The sequence below is a fragment of the Talpa europaea genome (assembly GCF_964194135.1).
Source record: "Talpa europaea genome assembly, chromosome: 8".
Classification (NCBI taxonomy): Eukaryota; Metazoa; Chordata; class Mammalia; order Eulipotyphla; family Talpidae; genus Talpa; species Talpa europaea.
Genome location: NC_140075.1, coordinates 43,279,124 through 43,303,812, shown reverse-complemented (window position 1 = coordinate 43,303,812; position 24,689 = coordinate 43,279,124). Strand labels below are relative to the sequence as shown.

The 24,689-nt window shown below is 40.4% G+C and overlaps 1 protein-coding gene across 1 annotated transcript; it reads left to right on the top strand.

Annotated features, from left to right (window-relative positions):
* Window positions 1–1,841: 1,841 nt before the first annotated feature.
* Window positions 1,842–24,310, top strand: PYGO1 (pygopus family PHD finger 1; the record flags this gene model as incomplete). Its single annotated transcript, XM_084239749.1, has 3 exons — window positions 1,842–1,890; window positions 22,057–22,142; window positions 23,186–24,310. 3 exons carry the CDS (start codon window positions 1,842–1,844, stop codon window positions 24,308–24,310), a joined length of 1,260 nt encoding a protein of 419 aa, XP_084095875.1.
* Window positions 24,311–24,689: the final 379 nt, after the last annotated feature.

Genomic DNA, 24,689 nt, shown 5'->3' with positions numbered 1-24,689 from the left:
CACTGGACAACAACAACAAAAACCCTGAAGGCTGGTTACCAGGGTATACAGTAGTCAAGTTATAAAATTCCTGCCTGCATGGAGCTTATAGTCTAGCTGGGGGTAGCCTTCTCCTTAGAAATGCCCCTGCCTATCCTACTCTGAACCTTCCAAGCAGAAATCAGAGAAAGGTAACATTTGTCCCCCGGCCTCGCCATATCCTGTCTTGTAAAGTCCAGGACCAGCGCTGTGGTGTTTGTCTGCTGCGTAGCATTGGAGACTACACGTTGGCTCCACATTTACATCTCTTCTGACACTGTGTGTGCAGTCGAATATGACTTCTCTGCTTCTCATCTCCCAAAGGATGAGCCTCGTCTGCGCGTAGTTGTAAGTCCTCGTATGACTGAGTGCTTTTCAGTGATTCCGACAAGAAAAGAAGCCAGTGTCACACCTGACTGAAGATTAGACCCCACACCCACAGGTTCTCTTAGGAGGACAGCTGGAAAACGTAACAAAGGATGTCAGAGCTAAGCGAGACCTCAGACACGCGCCCCACCTTAAGGTGAGAAATCCGAGGCTCAGAGAGGTCACCCAGATTTCCTCAGGTCACACAGCCCACGTGAAGGATGTGAAATCAGTGACCAAATCCGACCTCCGGTGTCACCTACAGTCCCCAAATCTTAACTCCCGCGTCAGGTCCACCCTCTCACCGCTGCCACCCGCCCTCCTCCCTCGTATTCATTCCGAATCGCTCTTTTCTTGCCTAAGGCAAGTCGTTTAAAACTTGAAGTCGGGCCATTCCACAAACAGGTGTCCGCACCGCAGACGCGGAGTCGGGGGCTCTGGGTCTCCACGAGCCCGCCCAGAACTCTCCGGCTCCCGCTTACAAAGTTTTCTCGGGTGGTACGTTCCTCGCGCAGCCCCTGGCTGCGAGGCCAAGATGCCTGCCGTGGCCTCCGCCGAAGTTCGGAGATGCCATTTCCTCGCCGAGCCCCGGCGCGCGCGTCGGCCGCCGAGCCCCCTTGCGGGGCTCGGCGGCCGACGCGCGCGGCGGGGCCCGGCAGGCGGCGGGGGAGCGCCCGGCGCGGCGCGGCGCGAGGCGGGGCGGGGCGGCCCCTCGGCGCGCGCTGCCCGCCCCGGCTGCAAGGGCCGCGGGCCCGCGAGCCCCGGCACTGAGGAGAGGCGCGCGCGGGCCGTGGGGGCTGGGCCGAGGCGGAGCGCGAGCGGCGGCGGCGGCGGGAGGCGCCGCGGGACCAGGCAGCGGCCCCCGCCCCCCGAAGTCCGTCCCCGCGCGGGGCTGGGGAGCGCGGGGCGGGGAAGGCGCGGGGCGCGCCACGTCCCTCGCCCGCCCCAGAGCGGGTGGTGCAGGCGGCTGCAGGCTGGGGGCTTTTGTGTCTGCGACTCGGGAGCGGCGAGAGCGCGGACCTCCTCCTCAGAGGGCGCTGTGAGTGCGCCGCCAGGGCCGGGCCGCCCGCCGCCCGCCTCGCGCCTCCCCTGTCAGCGGCTCCTGAGGCGGCGGCGCCGAGGAGGCAGCCGGAGCGGGAGGCGCGGCGGCGCGCTCGTCCTCCGCACATGCCGGCCCCGGGCGGGGGGCCGCCCCCAGGCCGCGCTCCCCACCGCCGCCGCCGCCGCTGAGCCCGGCCGGCCCCTGCTCGCCGCCCGGCCGCCCCGAGGCCTCGTCCTCCTCCCAAACTTTGCAAAGTCGGCCCGCGTCCCCGCCGCCCTCGGCCGCGCCTCAGCTCCGAGGCGCGCCTCGCCTCGCAGCCGCAGCGGCCCCGCGACGAGGAGGAGGAGCCGCCGCCGCAGCATCAAAGAGACCGAATTCCCGCGGCCTGGGGGGGAGTCATGCTTTGCGGTCTGTAATGTCAGCAGAACAGGAGAAGGATCCCATTTCGCTGAAGAGAGTTCGAGGTAACCGCGACGGGCGCCGGATGGCGGGGGCCGGGGGGGAGTGGGGTGCGTGGGGGCCGCGCGCCCGGGCGCGGGGAGGCCACGGGGCTCTGTCCGGGCCTAACTCCGCGCAGCCCGCGTCCCGCCTCCGCCCCGGGGCCGAGCTGCGGTCGGAGGTGCGCGGCCCCGGCGCCCGCTCGCCCCCTAGACACCCGCGCGCTGCCCTCGCCTCCCCGACTTTGTGTTTGGAGGCAGTTGCAGCCGCGCTCGCAGCCCTCCCTACCCCGCACCTCTCCCACCTTACCTCGTCCTCAAGACGCAGCACAATAGGCACCTCGGAGGGTGCGAGAGAAACACCCCTTGGCAGAGACCACGAACGATGCCCACCCCCCCCCCAAAAGTAAGTTGGACTGCCCAAGAGTTGACGCTCTGGAAGGCGTACCCGGCCTTCGCGTCTCCCCCAGGCCCCCTCTGCGCACCCACCCCCAAGCCGACAAGCTACTGCTTCTTTTCCTCAGGTTTAGGAGACACTGTCCAAATTCAAAAGGTATTTTCTTTATTGGCTTGTGGATGGGAATCACACCGCCTAAAATCAGGCTCTACCTGACTGGTGTGCTTCGTCCTTGCACGCTACTTAGGATTGTGCTGCTGCCTTACTCTCTAAGAAAAATCAGAGGGAACGATGTACCAGACAAAAGATAACACATGTAAGTTCACAGACGCCAAGTGCCATCTGGAAATTTAGGGGCTATTCTCCAGCTCTCGTTTTCAGCTTTAACAGGGTTAAGGCTGAAAGTCCCAAAGTTGAGGTCATCCTGTTTGTTCATTGAGCAAATATTTATTGAACATCTACTGTGTGCCTGGCACCGTCCTGGGCACAGGGATACCACAGGGAACCACAAAGCAGAAAGACTGTCTTCGCTCAGTAGGCGTTCACTCTCTCCTGGGGTAAACAAATGATGAACCAATAAAAGATATACAATGTCAAATCGTGGTATGGAGAAAAGCAAAGCAGGGAAAGTGCCTAGGGAGTATGTGTGGAGGAGGCAAGGTAGCCATTATATGTGGGAGGGCTCACCTGGGAGTTGATGTTTAAGAAAGAATCAGAGCACAGTGGCAGAGTGGAGCCATATGGACTCCAGTGGGAAGCTCAGTCTCATCAAAAGGAACAGCAAGTGCAAAGGGCCAGCGTTTGGAATTTGCCTACTGTATTCATGCAATAGCAAAGAAGCCGGGGTAATGCTCCTGGGGAGCAGAGGGTATGAGCTGAGCTGAAGGGTAGGATAATTGCCTGTGGGGGGGCCTCTGGAGCCTTTTAAAAGACTTTAGCTTTTACTCGGAGGTAGGGATTAGGCAGTTCTGACTTCTCTTTTTGAAGGACTTTCAGGCTGCTATGTGGAGAGTAGACTGTAGAGAATTACAGTTGAATTGAAGCAGGGAACCCAGTTAGGAGGCTATTGCTCTAGTCCTTTCATCCAAACAGAGTAAAATGCTTGTAAGTCAGTAAATAGGAAGGTAAATTTCCACTTGACTTAAGTGATGTAGTGATCAAAGGCCACAGATATTCCTCTGTGTTTTTGTTCTTTGTGACTAGAAATTGGTCATTTTTATAGAGCTAACTTGTGACATGGACAATGTGGTGTCCTGAAAATATCCACTTAAGGTATTTATATAGATTGATTTTCTTAGCTGTTGAAGCCAAATCATAATTGAGAGGAGAATATTGTGTGAAAGGCTCAATATCAGCACAGTCTTTCATTTGATAAAGGTTTTTTTATTTCAACTTTCTGTACGGTTTGTGGTAATGAGTTGCCTAAGACTTCAGGATTAGACCTTTCTGGAATACAATTATTCCTCTGATATTTTTGCTTTATTATTTTGCCTATTATGAATGGCTTTGGGGTTGAAGGAAAAGAAGGAGAACTATTAAGTGAATACCTTGAATTCAGTTATCAAATGTAATTTTAAATACAATGGACGGGTATTTATTGTGGCTCTAGAGCTCACATCTGTCTTCATTTTGTTCCAAATGCTACTTTTAAGTTTTATACCTTTGCTACTGAGAGTTAAGGTGTCAGCTTAAGAATATTCTGAGTGTTAAGTACCAGAATAAAAGACAAGGCACTTTTAAAATAAAAATTCAGTCTGGGGGGGAGGGGGTTATAAGTCATTTTGTAATAATGAGAATATTATGTTTTAGAGAATTTGTATATATTTTTGTACTTTTATAATCAATAAAAGGTACCAGAATATATCTATATAAGTTTTTCTGAACCATTTTGCTGCATTTTACTGCCCTGAAACTTTTTATTATAACTCATATCATCAGATTGCATGCAGGATGTAGTGTTTGCAGAGCATAAATTCTTCAGCAGTGCTTCTCAAATTGTTTCCCAGCCACTGATGTGTACAGACTCTTTAATCATTATGTATATAACAAAAAATGTAAGTCATCAAACCCTCTGCTTAGGACAAGGCTAAAAATATGTATGTTTTTATTTTATTGAAATTATTAAGAAAATAATATTATACATAGTACTCAGATATGGCAAAAGATATGACATCATGAATGACTAAGGAGTTTACAGAAAGTAGCATGCTCTGTAGACCAAAAGCATAGTAACACCCTGGGATGCTTGTCAGCAATATAGATTTCTGGACCCACAGAACTGGGATTTCTGGATGATTTCTCTGCATCTTTATTTATTTATTTATTTATTTGTTTGTTTGTTTGTTTATTTATTATTTATTTTTGCATAGAAGCACTGAGGTGTAGGTCAGAGATTGGGGGTTGGGGGGATTAAGGGCATTCACCAGAGACAGAGTGGGGAGCAGAACAGGTAGATTAACTGAAATACACTGCTGAGGGGAACAGTGGACTAGACAGGAGAGGTCTGCTGTGCCTTATGTGCGTTAGCTCCCTGGCCGGGGATCAAACTTAGGCTGTAGCAGCCATAACCTGTAGGACACCAGGGAGGCCCTTCTGAGCATCTTTAGCAAGATTTCTCCCCACACACTCTGGTTGCATTAAATTTTTTGCATTTTTAAAATAAACTCTCCAGACATTTCTTGTATACACTGATTTTGGGAAATGCTACTGGTAGACCTTGCTTGCAAAGATGAATGGGCCATGGGGAGCTGATTTGTGGTCTTCCAAACTTGTCTTGATATTTTAACATTAGATTCAGAATTACTACTTAATAACAAAGTATCTGACTCCTATTTTCTACCATTTCTACCATTTCTACCATTTATAACACAGGCACTCAGCCCTTGATTATGGCACATCTAAGAGGAGAGGTACAGTATCTTAATTATCTTTCTATTTCTCCCTCAATAGCTTTCTCCACCATAAACTGTACACAGTAAATGAATGAGTGAATACATGAAGTGATTCATTTCTACCTTTACACTGCTTTCTGATTGTCCGTAGCTCTTCGTATTACTCTTACTTGCTCTTTTCCCTTAGAATGTAAGCTATCATCCTTATTTTGTACACTTACACTCTTAGGTGTTGATCTGATGATAATATTCTTTTGTTTTCAGCAGATAGCTATTGAGCAGTCACAGTTTCAGAGAGTAGGAATATATTCATTGAGAGGACAAAACACCTTTCTTCGAGAAATTTTTAGCCTAGTACAGTATACATTACAGATAGTGTGATGAGTATCATCTATAGGAAATAAAGAACATATAACCTGTATGTAAGAGAATCAAGAAAGGCCTCCTGGAGAAGTGTTTTAAGAAGCAATGGTGTTCCTTTGCATTAATGCTGTAGAAAGAGCAACAAGAAGGATGAGGGCTGAGAAAAAGGTCTTTGATATCACTGTTGATTTTGAGAAGGTATGTTTGGAAGAAAACCGCATTTCAACGTAGTAAAGATATGACTTAAAGAAACTTGATAGTAGAAAGAAAGAAGCCAGTACCTTGAAAAGACAGAGTCAAGAAAAAGTTTATATGAGTACTTTTTCACTTAAACGTTTTTATACAGAGAACCAGATATGGAAGGAGATGGGAAAACTGAAAAGGCAAGTAAAAAGGATAATTCAGTCATAAAGCATGGATAAAAACATTAAATACATGTTTTTTAATGTAACATGTAGGCACTTACCATTCTAGAAGTTGGGGATGGGACACACAAGTCTCCTATTTTCATAAATCAGGTCTTTGCAGATGAGAAAACAGAAATAGCACTAAGGCTGCAAATAAACAGTCTTAGAGAAAAAAGAGACCAGAGGAAGAAAGACAAAAGTTTAGAGATGAAGAAAAAAAAGTTGAAGGCTTTCATTTCAGACAAAATGCTGTTAACCAGAAACAACGTTGGAAAGGTAACGATGTATTTTAGAAATGTCACAGAAGTACTAAAAGTAAACCTTAGGCTGGAGAGGAAGCATAATATACTTACGGGTTGGAGGGGAAGAACTAATGAGAGAAAGTCTGAAGGAAAAGGTTTTTTTTTATTGTTTTGTTTTTTAATTGGATTATATAACAGCTAGACAGAGTGTTGGGAAAGTAAATTTTGTTTTACACACAATGCACACTATCCCTTTGGGATTTTCCAGTGTATGCAGTGGATATACAAGGTTTGTAACTGCGGTAAGTGGTCTGAGCCAGAAATAGAGATCTGAAAGTTATCAGTAAACAGGTGACTATAATTGATACCTTGGGAGTAGATGAGCTCACCTAAGAGAGAATAAAAATTAGAAGCAAAAGCTTTGAGAACAGCAAGTTTGAGGATACTAACATTTATGAGACAGGAGGGAAAGAATTGAAAAGGAGAATGTGAAGGAATAGCCAGAGAGGTAGGGGAGAAAACCGTAAGAGAATGGTGTCCAGATATAAAAAAAGTGAACTTAAGAGGAGGAAATGAATGTTGTTTTTATTGTGTCAAATGATAGGCATCTGTGGTATGCTCTTTCTACCATATTTCATCTCTACGAGAACATGGCCATCATTTATCCAGTGACCCATATGCATCCCATATGCATCCCCTGCCCTCTTAACCCATCAGTTTCCTAAAGATGTAGAATATCTGTCTCCTTAATATGCTTTGAACCCATCATCTGCTTGTCCTTTGCACAGCCACTTCTTTAGTTCAGGTTTTGCTTATTCTTTGATTATTACAATAGCCCTCTCACTCATTTCCTTGTCTCCTGTTTTATCTCCTTAATCAACTTTATTCTTAGCTAATGCTGCTGATGAATAACTAGGTCTATTGACTACCAAGCAGTTTGCTAAGTATTTTAAAGGAATCGTCTTGCTTAATCTTTTCAATAATCTTTTGAGTTACATGTTATTATCATTCTAGGTTTATAGTTTATGAATTGATGCTCAGAGAGGTTAAGTAAATGTATGATTAGGTAACATATTCTAGTTTACCCAGCTGGTAAGTGACAAAGCTAGAACTTTAAGGCTTAACCATTATGTTTCATTGCTCTAGTGCTCCCAAAACAGAATTCAATCACGTTACCCTTTTTTTGGTAGAATTATTTGGTAGCTCCCTGTGTTTATATTAAAAATCTTACTTCTTTTGGGCCTCCCCTGGTGGTGCAGATGGTTGAGCGCAGCACTGTGAAGCTGTCCGCAGCCTCTGCAGGGCCAGTTTGATCCCAGCAGGCCGGCAAGGGTCCCTCATGGCGCAGCAGACCTCTCCTTTTGCTCCCACTGCTCCCCTCAGCAGTGTATTTCGTCAGTCTACCTGTTCTGTTCCCTGCTCTGTCTCTGGTGAATCCTCTCACCTTCCCACAAATCTGGCCTGTACCCTGGTTCTTGTATAAATAAATAAATAAATCTTTAAAAAAATATCTTACTTCTTTTAATGACTCTCTTTTACTTGGCTCAGGCCTACTACTTAGTCTATCTTCCTTCATATTCCTTGAAATGTTCTCCCTTGCCTACTGTGCTCTGGGTGTGAAATAATCACATTTCTCCTCTAGACAGTGTCATGGTCTCTCTTGCTTTAAAACCTTGCATATTCTGTTCCTTCTGCTAGCCCTATCCTCTTTTTTTTTTTTTATAGAGGCGTGTTTTATTTATTTATTTGTTTGTTTATTTGTTTATACAAGGACTGGGTACAGTCAGAAGCGCGGGAGGGTGAGAGAATTCACCAGAGCCAGAGCGGGGAGCAGAGCAGGCAGAAGGACCGAAGTACACTGCTGAGGGGAGCAGCGGGCGGCAGGAGAAGTCTGCGCGCCATGTGGGACCCTCCTCTGGTGGCCGGGGAGCAGCCGGAGATCGAACCGGTGCCGCAGAGGCCGCGGGCAGCTTCGCAACCCAGCGCTCAACCGCTGCGCCAGCGGGGAGGCCCTAGCCCTATCCTCTTAATTGCCCACCTTTGTTAAGATATTCATCCTCAAAATATCAGCTCAGTTGAAACCTTCCAGAATGTCTTCTCTGAAAGTTCTCTCTCAGACAAGATTAGATATAGTTTCTTAGATTCCCTTAACAGCCTGTTATCTGTCATAGTATTTATCACATAAATATAAGAGTTTCAAAAAAAAAAAAGTGACCTTTTGATTATGGGACCCATACAGGGAAGAATTAATTACTTTTAGAGATTCTGTATTTCCAGAATCTCAACAGATATTTCTGAAATCTCATTTGATAAATCCTAACGAAGAGGTTTCGGTGACTTCAAGTAATCAGTCTTCCTAGTTTGCTTTCCCTAGAGGTATAGAGGAGTAGACTCTTGGGAAAACTATATAATTTTTCTCCTCTAACACTCTTTATTCCAGGTATCTCAAGAGGTCTAAGGATCTTTACCTTCAAGAATAGTTTGAAAGCATAGTCAGGAGTGACCTCAAGTTTCCTTTCCTATTTCCAGTCACCACAGACATTCCAACACAACAGAAAAACAGCGTAGAATTTTGATGTTGGCCTGCCATTGTCAGGGTATTTATCATCAGGCTTGCTACTTATAAGCTGTGTGGTCCTTTGCAAGTTATTTAAACTGACTCTGTGTTCACTTCCTCAGCAGCAAAAAAAGGGCAACATGATTAAATTCCGTTTTGGGAGCACTGACTCAATGGAACATAGTGGTTAAGACTTTGGGCCTTACAGTTTAAGTTCTAGCTTTGTCACTTACCAGCTAGGTATACTTATATATGTTACCTAATCATATATTTATGAGTTGTTTGAAGAATTAAATGAGTTGAGATATATCTATAGATATAAGTATTTTATATATAGCTATAGATATAAGAATTATAGATATGTAAATATATAAATATATATATTTATATACCTATGGATATATCACACACATATTTATATATCTATAGATATATCACTTAAAATGGTGTCTGGTACCTTGTAAGTTGTCTTTTAAGAATTGACTGTTGACATCAGGAAAAAAAAAGGTCTAAAACTTACATTCTAAAATATAGCATTTAAACATTAAACAACAAGTAAATGACCTACAGCATATTCTTACTTGTATTTATTGAGAGTTGGTATGAAGTGAACAGAGATGAAGATTTTCTCCCTCCAAAGAAAAAATAATGAACAACAACAGAAAAATAAAAATAGAAACCTCACAATTTTGCTGAATAAGACAAATACAAGGTGTTTATTACATGAGTTTTGTGACTATCTGAAGCTTTGTTTTCATGATTTCTTCTGGATTTTGTTTAAAAACTAGATGTTTATTCATGATTTTATTGTATAGAGTCAGCTTCATACATGAATACCATATGCCCAACCTTTGTAAGTAACCCTAAACTTCATGTACCTCAATAATACAAGGATCATTAGTCTGGAAAGATCAGCTGTCACAGAACCCACAAATATTTGAAACCAACTGATGTTGAAGACTCTCAGAATTTAATAATTTTTATATGTCCAGTTTGGTCTGGATTCGGGGCATCACACTTTGGACACTTTCTGTCTTGAATTCACAGGAAATAATGGCACTTTTATTTCAATCACATAAAGGCTTTTCACCAAATTCTTGATGGAATTCATATAATATTATGTTCATATATTAATCAATAATATATACATTCCACAGTAGAGACCAATATTACAAAAGTATGTGTCTGGTGAAGAGAAAGCTGTTAGCTGAGATGTTTGCATCCATAATAAACAATAGAATAAACTGATAATATGTTCCAGACTAATGTGCTATTAAGAAAAACTGATATTTGACTGTCACCGAGTGTGTTGATACTACTGGATATCAAATATTTTGATAACTACAGAAACTGAAGTGAGCTTATAGTATAGGTTAGTTAAAGGAAAGCAAAATGAGAACTAATATTTGAGTGCCCTTTGTGTGCCAGGCAATATATTAGGCACCATCTGCATCCATTTAGCCTGCTGTAACAATACCATAGACTGGGTGGTTTATCAACAACAGAAATTTCTCACAATTCTGATGACTGGGTAGTCCAAAATCAAAGTATTAGTAAATCTGGTCTCTTTATCTATGTGCTTGATTCTTTTGTTTGTTTTAGATTCCATATGTAAGTGAGATCATACATATTTGTCTTTGTCTAATTTATTTCACTTAACATATTGCCCACAAGGTCCAGCTGTGTTGTCATCCCATTTTGATGGCTGAATAACGTTCCAGTTCCTTTGTGAACCACATCTTCTTTATCTATTCATCCTTTGATGTTACACTTAGATTGTTAGCACATCTGTTGTCAATAGCTATTGTAAATAATATTGCAGTGAACACAGGGAAGCATATATCTTTTCATGTTAGTGTTTTTATTTTCTTCAGGGAAATACCCAGAAGTCGAATTGGTAGGTCATTTTGGTGGTTCTGTTTTTAATATTTTTAGCAATCTCCATCATGTTTTCCAGAGTGACTGAGTGAATTTACATTCCACCAATAGTGTATGAGGGTTCCTTTTCGCCACATCCTCACCAGCACTCCTTTCTTATCTTTTTTATAATAGCTATCCTCACAGGTATGAGATGATATCTCATTGTGGCTTTAATTTGCATTTCCCTGATCATTAGTGATGATAAATGCCTTTTAATGTACCTATTGGCCATCTGTATGTGTTCTTTGGAAAAAGGTATATTCATATCCTTTCCCCATATTTAATGAGATTTATTTTTGCTATTGAGTTTTCTGAGTTCTTAATATTTTGGGGGCATTGATCCCTTCTCAGATACATGATTTATAAAAATTTTCTCCCATTTGGTAGGTTGCCTTTTATTAATTCTTTATTTCTCATCTATTCAAATGGGATTACCACATTGAATTAGGTTAAAAGATAGGCATTTCTTTAGTTTAAGCCAGAAGTTTATATTTTTGCCTATTGTGGGAAACTGAAGAGGACAGTATATGTGTAAGATGTTAGGGAAGTAAACTTAAATCTTCAAAGTAGATGAACCCAGTTTTACTGAAGCAGCCAAAGGAAAAATTGACAAATTTGATTTAATGAAAAATTTAAAAACTAATGTGTGTCAAAGGGCACTGTCAAAATGAAAAGACAACAAACAAAATGGAAGAAGTATTTGCAAATATCTGATAAGAGTCTAGTATCCAGAATGCATAAAGGATTCTTACAACTTAACAACAAAAAGGAAAAGCAGTGTAACTGAAAAATAGACAAAGAACTTGATAAAGCTTTTCTTCAAAGAAGATATATAGATGGTGAATAAGTACATGAAAAGATGCTCAATATCATTAGTAATTATGGAAATGCAGGTTAAAACTACAGTGAGATGGAGCTTCATACTCACTAGAATGTCTGTATTTAAAAAAAAAAACTAATAGAAAATAAGTGTTAGAAGATTTTGAAGAAATTGGAACCCTCAGACTTTGCATAGGGGAACATCAAATGATATAACCACTGTGGAAAATAGTTGGGCAGTTCCTCAGAAGTTAAACAGAGTGACCCAGAAATTCCATTGCTTGGTATATACCCAGAAAACGTGCATACATTCATATAAAAACCTGTACCTAAATCTTTGTAGTAGCATTATTCATGATAGCTAAAACGTAGATAATCCAGATATTCACCAACTTTTAAATGGGTAATCCTAGTGTGCAATATTCATGCTATGGAATATTATGCAGCTATCAAAGTGAATGAAATACTAACAGTATTATAACATGAATAACCTTGAAAATGTATGCCAAGTAAAAGAAAACAGACACAAAGTCACATATTGTGTAATTCCATTAATATGAAATGTCCAGAATAGGCAAATCCATATGGAGAGTAGATTAGTGTTTGCTGGGGACTGGCTAACAAATGCTGGAGTTCTTTGGGGGAATATGCTGCTTTGGAGTTAAATAGTGGTAATGATTGTATAATCTTATAAATATGCTCAAAAAATCCCTGAAATTCTAGTGTTAGATTTCATTGCTGCTTTTCACCAGTAGTAAAACCCCTTTCCATTCTGTTTCTTTTTCTTTTCTTTTCTTTTTTTTTTTTTTAAACTTTTTGTTTTTTCACAACTTTTTTTTTTTTTTTAAAGATTTATTTATTTATTTATGCAAGCACTGGGTACAGTCAGAAGCGCGGGAGGGCGAGAGAATTCACCAGAGCCAGAGCGGGGAGCAGAGCAGGCAGAAGGACCGAAGTACACTGCTGAGGGGAGCAGCGGGCGGCAGGAGAGGTCTGCGCGCCATGTGGGACCCTCCTCCGGTGGCCGGGGAGCAGCCGGGAATCGAACCGGCACTGCAGAGGCTGCGGGCAGCTTCGCAACCCAGCGCTCAACCGCTGCGCCACCGGGGAGGCCCTCTTTTTTTTTTTTTTTAAAGAAATAGGGATGACATCTATTTCACATGCTTTTTATGCAGGTTGAGTGAGTGGACATAGATATAGTTACATATAGACTTCAAAATTAAGATAGTAGAACATACCTACTTTACAGAATCTTTTTCATATTCCAAGGCAAATTAATCAAAACAGTTTTTCTAAAAAGAGCAAAAATGTTCAGTAATAAAATTTGTCAATAACATTTGTCAATAACAAATTGACAAATTTGATTTAATGAAAAATTTAAAAACTAATGTGTGTCAAAGGGCACTATCAAAATGAAAAGACAACAAACAAAATGGAAGAAGTATTGGAAAACAAGGAAAATGGCACAACCCAATACCCTAAGACTGGAACATGGTGAAATATGCAGTCTTAGGCATCTAAGACAACACCTGCCCCAGAAAGCTAAAGATAATTTTAATTTTTTTAATAATTATCACTAATAATGCCAGTTTGGAGAGAAGCAAATTAAATAAACATTCTTATTTTCTTGCTCCCTTAAGCAAGGAAAAAAATGATTGAAACAGTAATTTTTTAAAAAAATTGTCTCTGACAGAAAAGAAAGCTCCAGGGATACAAACTGAATCAGGCTACAGAAGGGAATCTCCCCATAAGAATGAATTACTGCACCCCTCCCCTTAACCATGTAGATATGCATTTAACGAAACCTCAGTATTAAGTGTTTGGATGGTTCAGAGAAACAACATGAGTTGATCTTTTTTTTTTTTTTAAGATTTATTCATTTATGCACACAAGAACTAGGGTAGAGGCCAGAGGTGTGGGCGGTGAGGATCCACCAAAGACAGAGTGGGGGACAGAACAAGCAGATAGACTGGAACACACTGCTGAGGGGAGCAGCGGGTGAGTCAAGAGAGGTCTGCTGTGCCTTGTGAGTAGCTCCCTGGCCAGGGATCAAACTCATGCTGCAGCAGCTGTGGGTAGCTTCATAGGTTGCATCTCAGCCCCTAGTGCCACCAGGGAGGTCCCCTAGTTAATCTTGCTTATATAGGCAAGCCTTTTAGAGAGAATATTAGCATATCCCATTATATAAAAATGAAGTAAGGGCAGCAGGTTGAGCGCCACACTGTGAAGCTGTCTGCAGCCTCTGCAACACTGGTTCAATTCCTGGCCAACCAGCGAGATTCCCACATGGCATGGCAGGCCTCTCCTGTCTTGCCTGCTGCTCCCCTCAGCAGTGTCTTCGGTCTGTCTGCCTGTTCTGTTCCCTGCTCTGTCTCTGGTGAATCCTCCCACCCTCCCACACCTCTGGCCTATACCCCAGATATTGTATAAATAAAAAATAAATCTTTAAAAAAAAAGAGTTAAGTTGTATTTATTCCTGGAATGTCAGGCTTTAACATAAGAATAAAGAAAATGTCATATGATAATGTCAATCTGAGACATGAAAAGAAGAGAGTCAAAAAAGTCATTCTTATTAAATCAGAACCAATAAAAGCTCTGGGCAAAGCTCAAGATAAAAGTAAAAACATGATAACTATGCCAACATGCTAGAGCAAACTAATGAACTTATAAAAATAAAGAAAAATAGCATGCAGAAATTGAGGAATCCATAACCTAAGACAGAAGTATATATCTCCCATGTACTTCATCTGGTAGAATGTAATAATATAAAAGAAGAGCTTGTAGACCAGATGATGATTCAACAAAATAAGATGAAAGGCTAATTGCAGACCTAAGGAAACTAATTGGGGACGAAAACAACATAAGAAATAAATTAGAAATAAGACACACGTTAGAAATGATTAATAGAAAAGCTTCAGATAATCAGTTTAAGTACAGATGAAAAAGACAATCAAGTCAGAGGAACTAACAGAACTAAAAATCTCTCTGGCATAGACCCTGAACAGCTAAAGCAATGCTGAAGAAAAAAACAAGAATGGAGGTATCACATGCTCTAATTTTAAACTATGCTATAAAACTGTAGTAATCAAAACAGCCTGGTATTGAAATGCACACCACACATGTAGGGACAACTAATTTACAGCAAAAGAGCCAAGAGCTTATAATGGAGAAAGGAAAGTCTCTTTAATAAATGGTATTAGGAAAACTAGACAGCCATACATACAAAAGAATGAAACTAAAGCACTATCTTACAATGATTAATTCAAAATGGATAAAGACTAATGTAAGACAGCAGGCCATAAAATATGTATAACAAAATATAGGTGGTAAGCTCCTTGACATCAACATTACCAATATATTTATGGACTTGTCTCCAATGGCAAGGGAAACAAAAGCAAAAACAAACTAGTTGGATTATATCAAAATAATACACTTAATTACAACAAAAAAAAACCATCAACAAAATGAAAAAAGACAACCTACTGAATGGCCGAAGATGTTTGCAAATCATCTAACAAGAGATTAATATCTAAAATATATAAAGAATTTAAAACAACTCTAACAAAAACAACCTGATAAGCAGGCATAGCTTCTGTATAGATATTTCACCAAAGAAAACTTAAGGATGGTCAACAAGCACATGAAAAGATGTTCATCATCACTTAGTATTTTTTTAAAGGATTTATTTATTTATGCATACAAGTACTGGGTACAGGCCAGAGGCGCAGGGGGTGAGAAGATTCACCAGAGACAGAGTGGGGAGCAAAGCAGGCAGATTGACTGAAATACCCTGTTGAGGGGAGGAGCAAGTGAGACAGGAGAGGTGTGCTGCACCATGTGTGGGTCAGCTCCCTGGCGGGGGAATCAAAGTCATACTGCAGTGGCTGTGGAATGTTTCTTAGTGCTGCGTCTCAACCCCCTTTGCCACCAGGGAGGCCCCCTTCATCACTTAGTATTATGGAAAGGCAAATAAAACCCACAATGAAATATGCCTCGCACCTGTGAGAATCACTTGTCAAGAAGACAAACAAGTTTTGGCAAGGACATGATAGTTTTGGGATGGTAGAAATTGAGGTCTGTATCAGTCTGGGTCTAGTCAAGGAAAAGAAACCATACCAGTTATTTTTAACAGAAATAATTTAAAATAACAGACACTAAACGGGTATCAAAATAGGTTACTAAAACTTTCACAGATCTATCAACTATGAGAAACATCTGCAATTCTTTTTTTTTTTTAAACCCATGTTACAGCAAAAAATATATTTCTTAAAATTTGACCTAAAAAATTATGTAAACTATAATAACATCAAAGACTGAATTTTGCTTCCAGCCTAGTAATTTAGAAAGATGTAAGTGACATGGTTTGGCTAGGCCAGGGCTCTCAAAGAAGCCATACATTGGGGGGTGCAATTGTATGGGCAATATAGCCAAAATGAAAATGCATACATTGTGCAAAAATGAAAAATGATGTAAGAATTATATAAAATAAAATATTTTTAAAATTTTATTTTTTTTAAATAATAAATTTTATTTTTATATTCCCCCATACAATTGCAAACGCCCCATTCTGACCCCAATCCCTCCCCTCCCGCCCCCCACCTCCCAAAAAGTGTCTCTGCGTTGGAAGGGATCATGCTCAGCGAAATAAGCCAAAAAGAAAAAGAAAAGTACCGGATGGTCTCACTCATAGCAGGCATCTGCAATTCTTAAGGCTGTGGGACAAAGGGAAGAGGATGGAATTATTCAAATGTAAACTCACAGGAAGGGGGCCTGTAGAGTTTACATACAATTCTGACTAGGGGGTGGTATGAATGCCCATGGGTTTAGAGGATGGGCCAGTGGGCCTGGGACTCAGACACCTGGTGCTGTTGTTTTTGAGGAGGGCACAGTGAGGCTAAACCTCAAGTGCTAGAAACTGCAAACTGATTTAACCACTGCAACAAACTGCCACTGAAGAAAGTAGATGAGAGGCTAGGATGCCGCTGAGAGGAACAGGAGAATATTCCATCTTTCTACTCCAGCCTTCCAGTTTCCCTCTAGCATCCCCTGTCTGCACAGCCTTACAGGAATCCAGCAGAATGGTGTGTTTAAACTGGCACTGAGTGATTTTTTTTTTCTTTGCATTTGTATGCATTGTTTAACTTGTTTTTATAATGAATGAGTGTGTCTATTTCCTACTCCTAAAGAGTAGTTCTTTTGAAAGTGCCTCCCACAGGGGAGCAGGGTAGTACAGTGGAAGTGTGCTCGGCCCACAAAGTACTTGCCACAGTATTTGTTACATACCTCAAAAAAATGACAGGGGTGTAACCTGTTGGAAATAGCATTGTGTGGTGCTACTCACATGTGGTCATTGTACTGGCAACAGCATCTATATTACGTGGGCTCTTGTTGGAAATTCAGATTTATGGACTTTACCCAAAGCTACTGAACAGAATCTCTGGGAATGCGCTCAAGAATCTGTGTCTTAGCAAACTCTCTGGGCAGTGTTTGTGCAGACTGATGTTTGAGAACTATTTTTTTTTTTTAAGATTTCTGAATTTTTTTTTAATATTTATTTATTTATTTGTTTGTTTGTTTGTTTATTTGTTTATACAAGCACTGGGTACAGTCAGAAGCGCGGGAGGGTGAGAGGATTCACCAGAGCCAGAGCGGGGAGCAGAGCAGGCAGAAGGACCGAAGTACACTGCTGAGGGGAGCAGCGGGCGGCAGGAGAAGTCTGCACGCCATGTGGGACCCTCCTCTGGTGGCCGGGGAGCAGCCGGGGATCGAACCGGCGCCGCAGAGGCCGCGGGCAGCTTCGCAACCCAGCGCTCAACCGCTGCGCCACCGGGGATGCCCTGTTTGAGAACTATTTTATATATCATACAGTTTAAAACTTCACATACAGGCTTTTGAGTAAGAAATGTTGTGACCTTGGGTAAGTTATTTAAATCCGAGACTCTACAAAAGAGTCTGCTTCTCATCTACAAAATGGGTATAACCCATAGCATTCAAGAATCAAGTGAAAGAATTGTATACAAAAGTGCTTCTAACAGTATCTGACACAGTAGACATTCATTATTAAATTTTATATGGTAATTACCTTCCCTTTAATTTTGTAACAGTCTGGTATGGTAGAAACTGCCTTAGTCTTTAGCAGTAGTTCTATCAATTAGAAATTTTATAATTTTAATTCAGCAAGCCCTTACCAGGAGCCCATGGATAAAGCAATTTACTGTGGCAAGACACAAATGAAATCTCCTTACAGAGATTAAGAATTAACTAATGGGTGAGACAGACTAAGTGTATGTGTACAAACACACACACATATATACACATCTATATGTACATCAATATAGATATATACTTATAATAACATAGATATACATATTTGTAATAGATTAATAAATCCAGTGAGTTGATAATTAGAGGAGACCTGCGAATACATGTAGATCCTGAAAAAGGGACATTTAAGCTAAGAACTAAAGTATAACACCTGGAACACACTCTTATCAGAGAGAATAGCGTGTGTAATAACTCTTAAGTAGAGAGGAACTTTATGGTTGAGAAATTGAAAAGATTAGTGTGTTAAGGGACCCTGGTGAGTACTTTTAGGAGAGGGTGGCGCAGAGGTTAAAGACAGCACTATCAGGTTATCACCAGCCACTGCAGCACGAGTTCGATCCCTGCCGGGGAGGTGACCCACATGGCGCAGCAAACCACTCTTGTCTCACCTGCCGCTCCCCTCAGCAGTTTATTTGAGTAGATACGCCTGTTCTGTTCCCCAGTCTGGCTCTGGTGAATCCTCTCACCCCCGCTCTGGCCTACACTCCAGCTTTTGTATGCATAAATAAATTAGTCTTAAAAAAAAAAAAAAAGAGAGAAATGCCAGGACCAGATCATTTTAGTGCTAGGAAGGCAGGTATCTGCAAGCCGGGAAGAGCACCCTCACCAGGACCTCTTATCTCCAGACTGTGAGAATATGTTTCTGTTCATTAAACCTCCTCAGGCTATGGTATTTTGTTATGGTAGCCCTACCAGACTAAGACACAGAGCTTTGAGTCTATGTTAAAGAACCTGGATTTCATTTGAAGAACAGTATAGATGAAAATGGAAGGGTTTTGAAGAGGAAAGTGGCATGACCTTTAAAATATTAGATTAACATTTATATTAAGAATAAATTCGTGACAGGGCCTCCCTGGTGGCGCAGGGGTTGAGCGCTGGGTTGCGAAGCTGCCTGCAGCCCCTGCAGCGCGGTTCGATCCCTGGCTGCTCCCCGGCCACAGGAGGAGGGTCCCACATGGCGCGCAGACCTCTCCTGCTGCCCGCTGCTCCCCTCAGCAGTGTACTTCGTCCTTCTGCCTGCTCTGCTCCCCTCTCTGGCTCTGGTGAATTCTCTCACCCTCCTGCGCTTCTGACTGTACCCAGTGCTTGTATAAATAAATAAATAAATCTTTAAAAAAAAAAAAAGAAGAATAAATTCGTGATAGAACATAGGTAGGAGAAGGGAGACCAGTAACAATTTCTTTACAGTAGGACTTTAGAAAAAGAGATGGTATTTGGCCATGGAGAAAAATCAGTGTATTGGAAATAGTCTCCCACATAACAAAATACAAAGCAGTTTTCTATTAGAGCTACTTAGAAAAATTTAAAATTGTGGTTATAGAAACTAGGACAGGGCCTCACTGGTGGCTCAAGGGATTCAGCACAGCACTATGGGGCAATCCGCAGCCTCTGCAGCACGAGTTCAATCCCTGGCTGGCCAGGGAGCAACTCATATGGCGAGACAGACCTCTCCTGTCTTGCCTGCTGCTCCCCTCAGCAGTCTATTTCAGTCAGTCTGCCTGTTCTGCTCACCACTCTGTCTCTAGTGAATCCTCTCACCTCCGCACCTCTGGCCTGTACCCTAGCTCTTGTGTGCATAAATAAATAAATCTTTAAGAAAAAAAAAACTAGGACAAATAACAAAATTTAACATAAAACTTTTTTATGTGCAAGCTATAACCAGTTAAGAGTGTGTAGAAGAAAAGTTTTCATCCAGAGGAACAAAATAAAAATAACTTAAAATAACAGTAAGTTTAAGAAGTACACATGATCATTATGAATAAAATCATATTCATAAAATCACATTTACAGGAAGAATTCTAATAATGGAAAGATATTCTAGTTCTGGCTGGCTGTATAGAACAAAATATGTTGTCTTTTTATCCAAAAGTAAATTCCAGATTGATTGAATATGTAATGTAAAACTGAAACCATATTATAGAAAACAGTATGGTTGCCTTCATATCAAAAATAAAATTACCCTATGACCTGACACTTCCACTTTTGTGTATGTATCTAAAGAAATTGAAAGTGGAGTCTTGAAGAGATAGCTGTATACTAAAGTTAATAGCAGCATTGCTCACAATAGCCAAAAAGTGCAAGCAACACAGCTATATTATCAATGGATTAAAAAATGTAGTATATAAATACAGTAGAAAATTAGGATTTAAAAGGAAGGAGTTTCTGAAATAGGCTACAATATGAATAAACCTTGAGTACTTTATGCTAAGTAAAACATGCCAATCACAAAAAGACAGATACTGTGTGATTCCATTTGTGTGAGGTATCTAGAGTATTCAAATTCATAGAAATAAAGTGAATGGCAGTTACTGGGGACTGAGGGCAGGATGAAATAAGTTGTTATTTAATGGATGTAGAGTTCAGTTTTGCAAGATGAAAAAGCTCTGGATATTGGTTCCATAAAGTGTGAATACATTTAATATTAATGAACTGTACACTTCAGAAACTATTAAAATGGTAATTTTATGTTGAATATATTTTACCACAATTAAAAATAAAACTTTTTAAAATGAAGCCATAAAAATATTAGCTAAAAAAAGGAAAATTATTTTTTATTTTCTCAAAGACCAGAATCCAAAAAATTAAATATTGATGCATTTTATGACTTTTTTTTTTTAATAGAGGCATGCTTTATTTATTTGTTTGCTGGTTTGTTTGTTTGTTTTGTTTATACATGCACTGGGTACAGTCAGAAGCGTGGGAGGGTGAGAGAATTCACCAGAGCCAGAGCGGGGAGCAGAGCAGGCAGAAGGACCGAAGTACACTGCTGAGGGGAGCAGCGGGCGGCAGGAGAAGTCTGCACGCCATGTGGGACCCTCCTCTGGTGGCCGGGGAGCAGCCGGGGATCGAACCGGCGCCGCAGAGGCCGCGCGCAGTTTCGCAACCCAGCGCTCAACCGCTGCGCCACCGGGGAGGCCCCATTTTATGACTTTTTTAATTTTAATTATGGATCACGATACATATTGATGCTTGTTAGGACTGGTGATGGTTGTATGGGATTTATTTTATTCTGTCTACTTTTGTATATGTTCATAATTCTTCATAATAAAAAATTATAATGAAAAATGCTTTATCCATAAGAAAAATTCCATTGGTGAATTTTTTTCTTTAATCTCTTAGATTCACAATCAAGTTTTTGGTTTTGCTTGATTATATACCATTGAGAAAGTAATACATGCATCGTTATGTTTTAATAGCTATAAGAATTGAAAGGGACATAACTTTCATGCCATAATTGCAGTTGAAGGAATGACTTGTACATATTTGTAAAAACATTTATTCGTGGATTTTCAATGCAGTAACAGCAAAGATTTGAAGACAACCTAAATATCAATCAATAGAAAGGGGACTAGTTGAATGACTAACTGGTTATAGCTTGTACATAAGAAAGTTTTATGTTAAATTTTGTTGTCGTAGTTTCCACAACCACAATAGAAAGGGGACTAGTATAATCATACTGTGAAATAATGCTCAATTAAAGAATGGAACAGTTGGGCCTCCCTGGTGGCGCAAGGAGTTAAGACACAACCTATGAAGCTATCTGCAGCCACTGCAGCACAAGTTTGATCCCTGGCCAGGAGATACCCACATGGCACAGCAGACCTCTCCTGACTCGCCCCCACTGCACCCCTCAGCAGTATATTTCAGTCAGCCTGCCTGTTCTGTTCCCCACTCTGTCTCTGGTGAATCCTTTCACCCTCCACACCTCTGGCCTATACCTCAGTTCTTGTATGCATAAATAAATAAATCTTTAAAAAAAAATAAACAGTTCTATATATAATGATGATGGAATGATTTCTAAGTAAGAAAGCAAGGGCAGACCACTGTGTTTTTTATGCCATTATTTGTTATATTATGTCATTATGTGTGTCCTGTCCAAAAAAGATATACTTGAATATATTTAGGCTATTTTTGGAAAGAGACCAGAAATGAGTAACAGTGGAACCAGGTTGACTCAAAGGGAAGTCAAGTATGGGCAGACAAATAGGGAACCAGATGACTTAGAGATTCAAGGGTGGGTGAGATACTTTATTTTTCTTTTTCACTGAAAGAAAGAATTAAAAAAACATTATGGCAGAGATGAATGACTGTTTCTGGGTGAAATCCTGGGGAGATTCTTTAAGAGCAAAGATAACAAAAGCTTAATATTGCTCTTATCTAACAAAAAACAGAAAACATGTTGACAGGTAATTATAATAGATACTGCTATGAGAAATATAAAATGATTTCATTTAGGTGAAAATAGTGTCTGGATTTTATGTTTTATTTTTAGGTGGTGATAGTGGACTGGATGGGTTAGGAGGACCAAGTGTACAACTTGGAAGCCCAGATAAGAAAAAGCGCAAGGCCAATACACAGGTAAATTGATGGTTTTTACGTCACTCATATGATCATACTGATGAGGAAAATTCTAATTTGTACATGACTTTTACTTTTGCTTTCTATCTTCATTCAGAACCTACTAGTGAATTCTGCAGAGATTGTACTTTTTTTTTTTTTTAAACCCTGCAACTAGTGGTTATTGTTAGACTATAGATGGAGAATGAATATTGGAAGAAGGAAGTATGGGCAGACAAATTATTTTCAATTTTAATTTTGAAGCCATAGATGCCTATAGTTGTATTAAAAGATTTTAAAATATATGAACACAAGTTTAACCTGAAGTAATGTTCAATTATAGTAATGTTCAATTTAGTAGTATGTGCAATAGGAAACAATCATGATGGAGACATCTTTTGTTTTTAACCTGTGGTTTTACTATACAGTTTTAAATACAAACTCTCATGGCTTTGTTCTCAGTAAGTTTGAAGTACTCTTGTTATTATAGAGACTTCAAATGGATAAGATGTGTGTACAGATTACTTTTTTTCTTTTCTCTGTTTTGCACTCTATCAAACTTTCAATGTGACTAAAACTGGAAATTTATTTTTCTAGTCTGTGGTCTAGAGCTTAGTGCTTTGGGAATACTTTAATAGCTACTCCCTAAAGTTGAGCTAGGAAGAAAGTTTAGATCCTGTTTATTGTTATTTAATTTTATGGCTATTTGGGAGTGTAAAAGGTATTTTTAGTGAAGGATTCTAGAGTTATAGACTAAATGCATTAAATGAAATTAAATGCATTAAATGAAAATTATAGTAATGAAGCTTCTTTTGAAAGTTAAATTCTTTCAAAGTTAGAAATAACAATTTAAGCTAGAAAAGCATACCTTATTTCTCTTCCTAAGTTATAGAAATGTGTACATTTTTATCTTTAAATATAATTAAATATAAACATCAATTGGAATTGTAAAGTGAAGTTAAGGATTTAATTAATAAGACTGCAAGAGAAATTTGACTAAAATTAGGTGTGTAAGTGTTACTAGGACAATTTTAATGACTTTTCATCAAAAATATGTATTTCAGGGGCCTTCGTTTCCTCCATTGTCTGAGTATGCTCCACCACCAAATCCAAACGCTGACCATCTAGTGGCTGCTAATCCATTTGATGACAACTATAATACTATATCCTACAAACCACTACCTTCATCAAATCCTTATCTTGGCCCTGGTTATCCTGGCTTTGGAGGCTATAGCACATTCAGAATGCCACCTCACGTTCCTCCAAGGATGTCTTCCCCGTATTGTGGCCCTTATTCACTCAGGAATCAGCCACACCCATTTCCTCAGAATCCTTTGGGCATGGGTTTCAATCGACCTCATGCTTTTAACTTTGGGCCACATGATAATTCAAGTTTTGGGAATCCTTCTTATAATAATGCACTAAGTCAGAATGTTAATATGCCTAATCAACATTTTAGACAAAATCCTGCTGAAAGCTTTGGTCAAATTCCTCCACAGAATCCTAGCCAAGTAGCTAACCCTGAGTTGGCATCTAACTTTGTTCCTGGAAATAATTCAAATTTTACTTCTCCGTTAGAATCAAATCATTCTTTTATTCCTCCCCCAAATACTTTTGGGCAAACAAAGGCACCACCCCCAAAACAAGACTTTAGTCAAGGAACAACCAAAAATACTAATCAAAATTCCTCTGCTCATCCACCTCACTTAAATATGGATGATACTGTGAATCAGAGTAACATTGAATTAAAAAATGTTAATCGAAACAATGTGGTAAGTCAAGAGAACAGCCGTTCAAGCAGTACTGAAGCTACAAATAACAGCTGTGCAAATGGGACACAGAATAAACCACGACAAGCTAGAGGTGCTGCAGATACTTGCACCACTGAAAAAAGCAATAAATCCTCTCTCCACCCAAGCCGTCATGGCCATTCTTCTTCTGATCCGGTGTATCCTTGTGGAATTTGTACAAATGAAGTGAATGATGATCAGGATGCCATCTTATGTGAAGCCTCTTGTCAGAAATGGTTTCATCGAATCTGCACTGGAATGACTGAAACAGCTTATGGCCTCCTAACTGCAGAAGCATCAGCAGTATGGGGTTGTGATACCTGTATGGCTGACAAAGATGTCCAGTTAATGCGCACTAGAGAGACTTTTGGTCCACCTGCAGTGGGCAGTGATGCCTAATCACAGGCATTAACTAAAGTGGTTTTTCTCCCCTGTGTATTACAGAGGTTCAGTGACCCAGGATTTTAATGTTTTACATTATTTTTTTAAATGCACACAAAGATGATTTAGCTTTTAGTTTTTATTAATATTACACTTCATCACTAGTGCAAATTTTGTATTGTCTTTCCTGTTTTAGGTGAGAATAATGTATATGGGGTGCTGTAGAAAGTACTATACAAATAAATGTTAGTTGTTGTTTATCATAAACAAAAGCCTCTTGAAGCTTCAAAATAATATATAGCAAATATAGGCAAGTTTTGACTTTCAAAAGTTAGAATCATTGGAAAATGTGTATTTCAGTGCTGAACTTTGGCAATATGACATTCAACATTTAGTA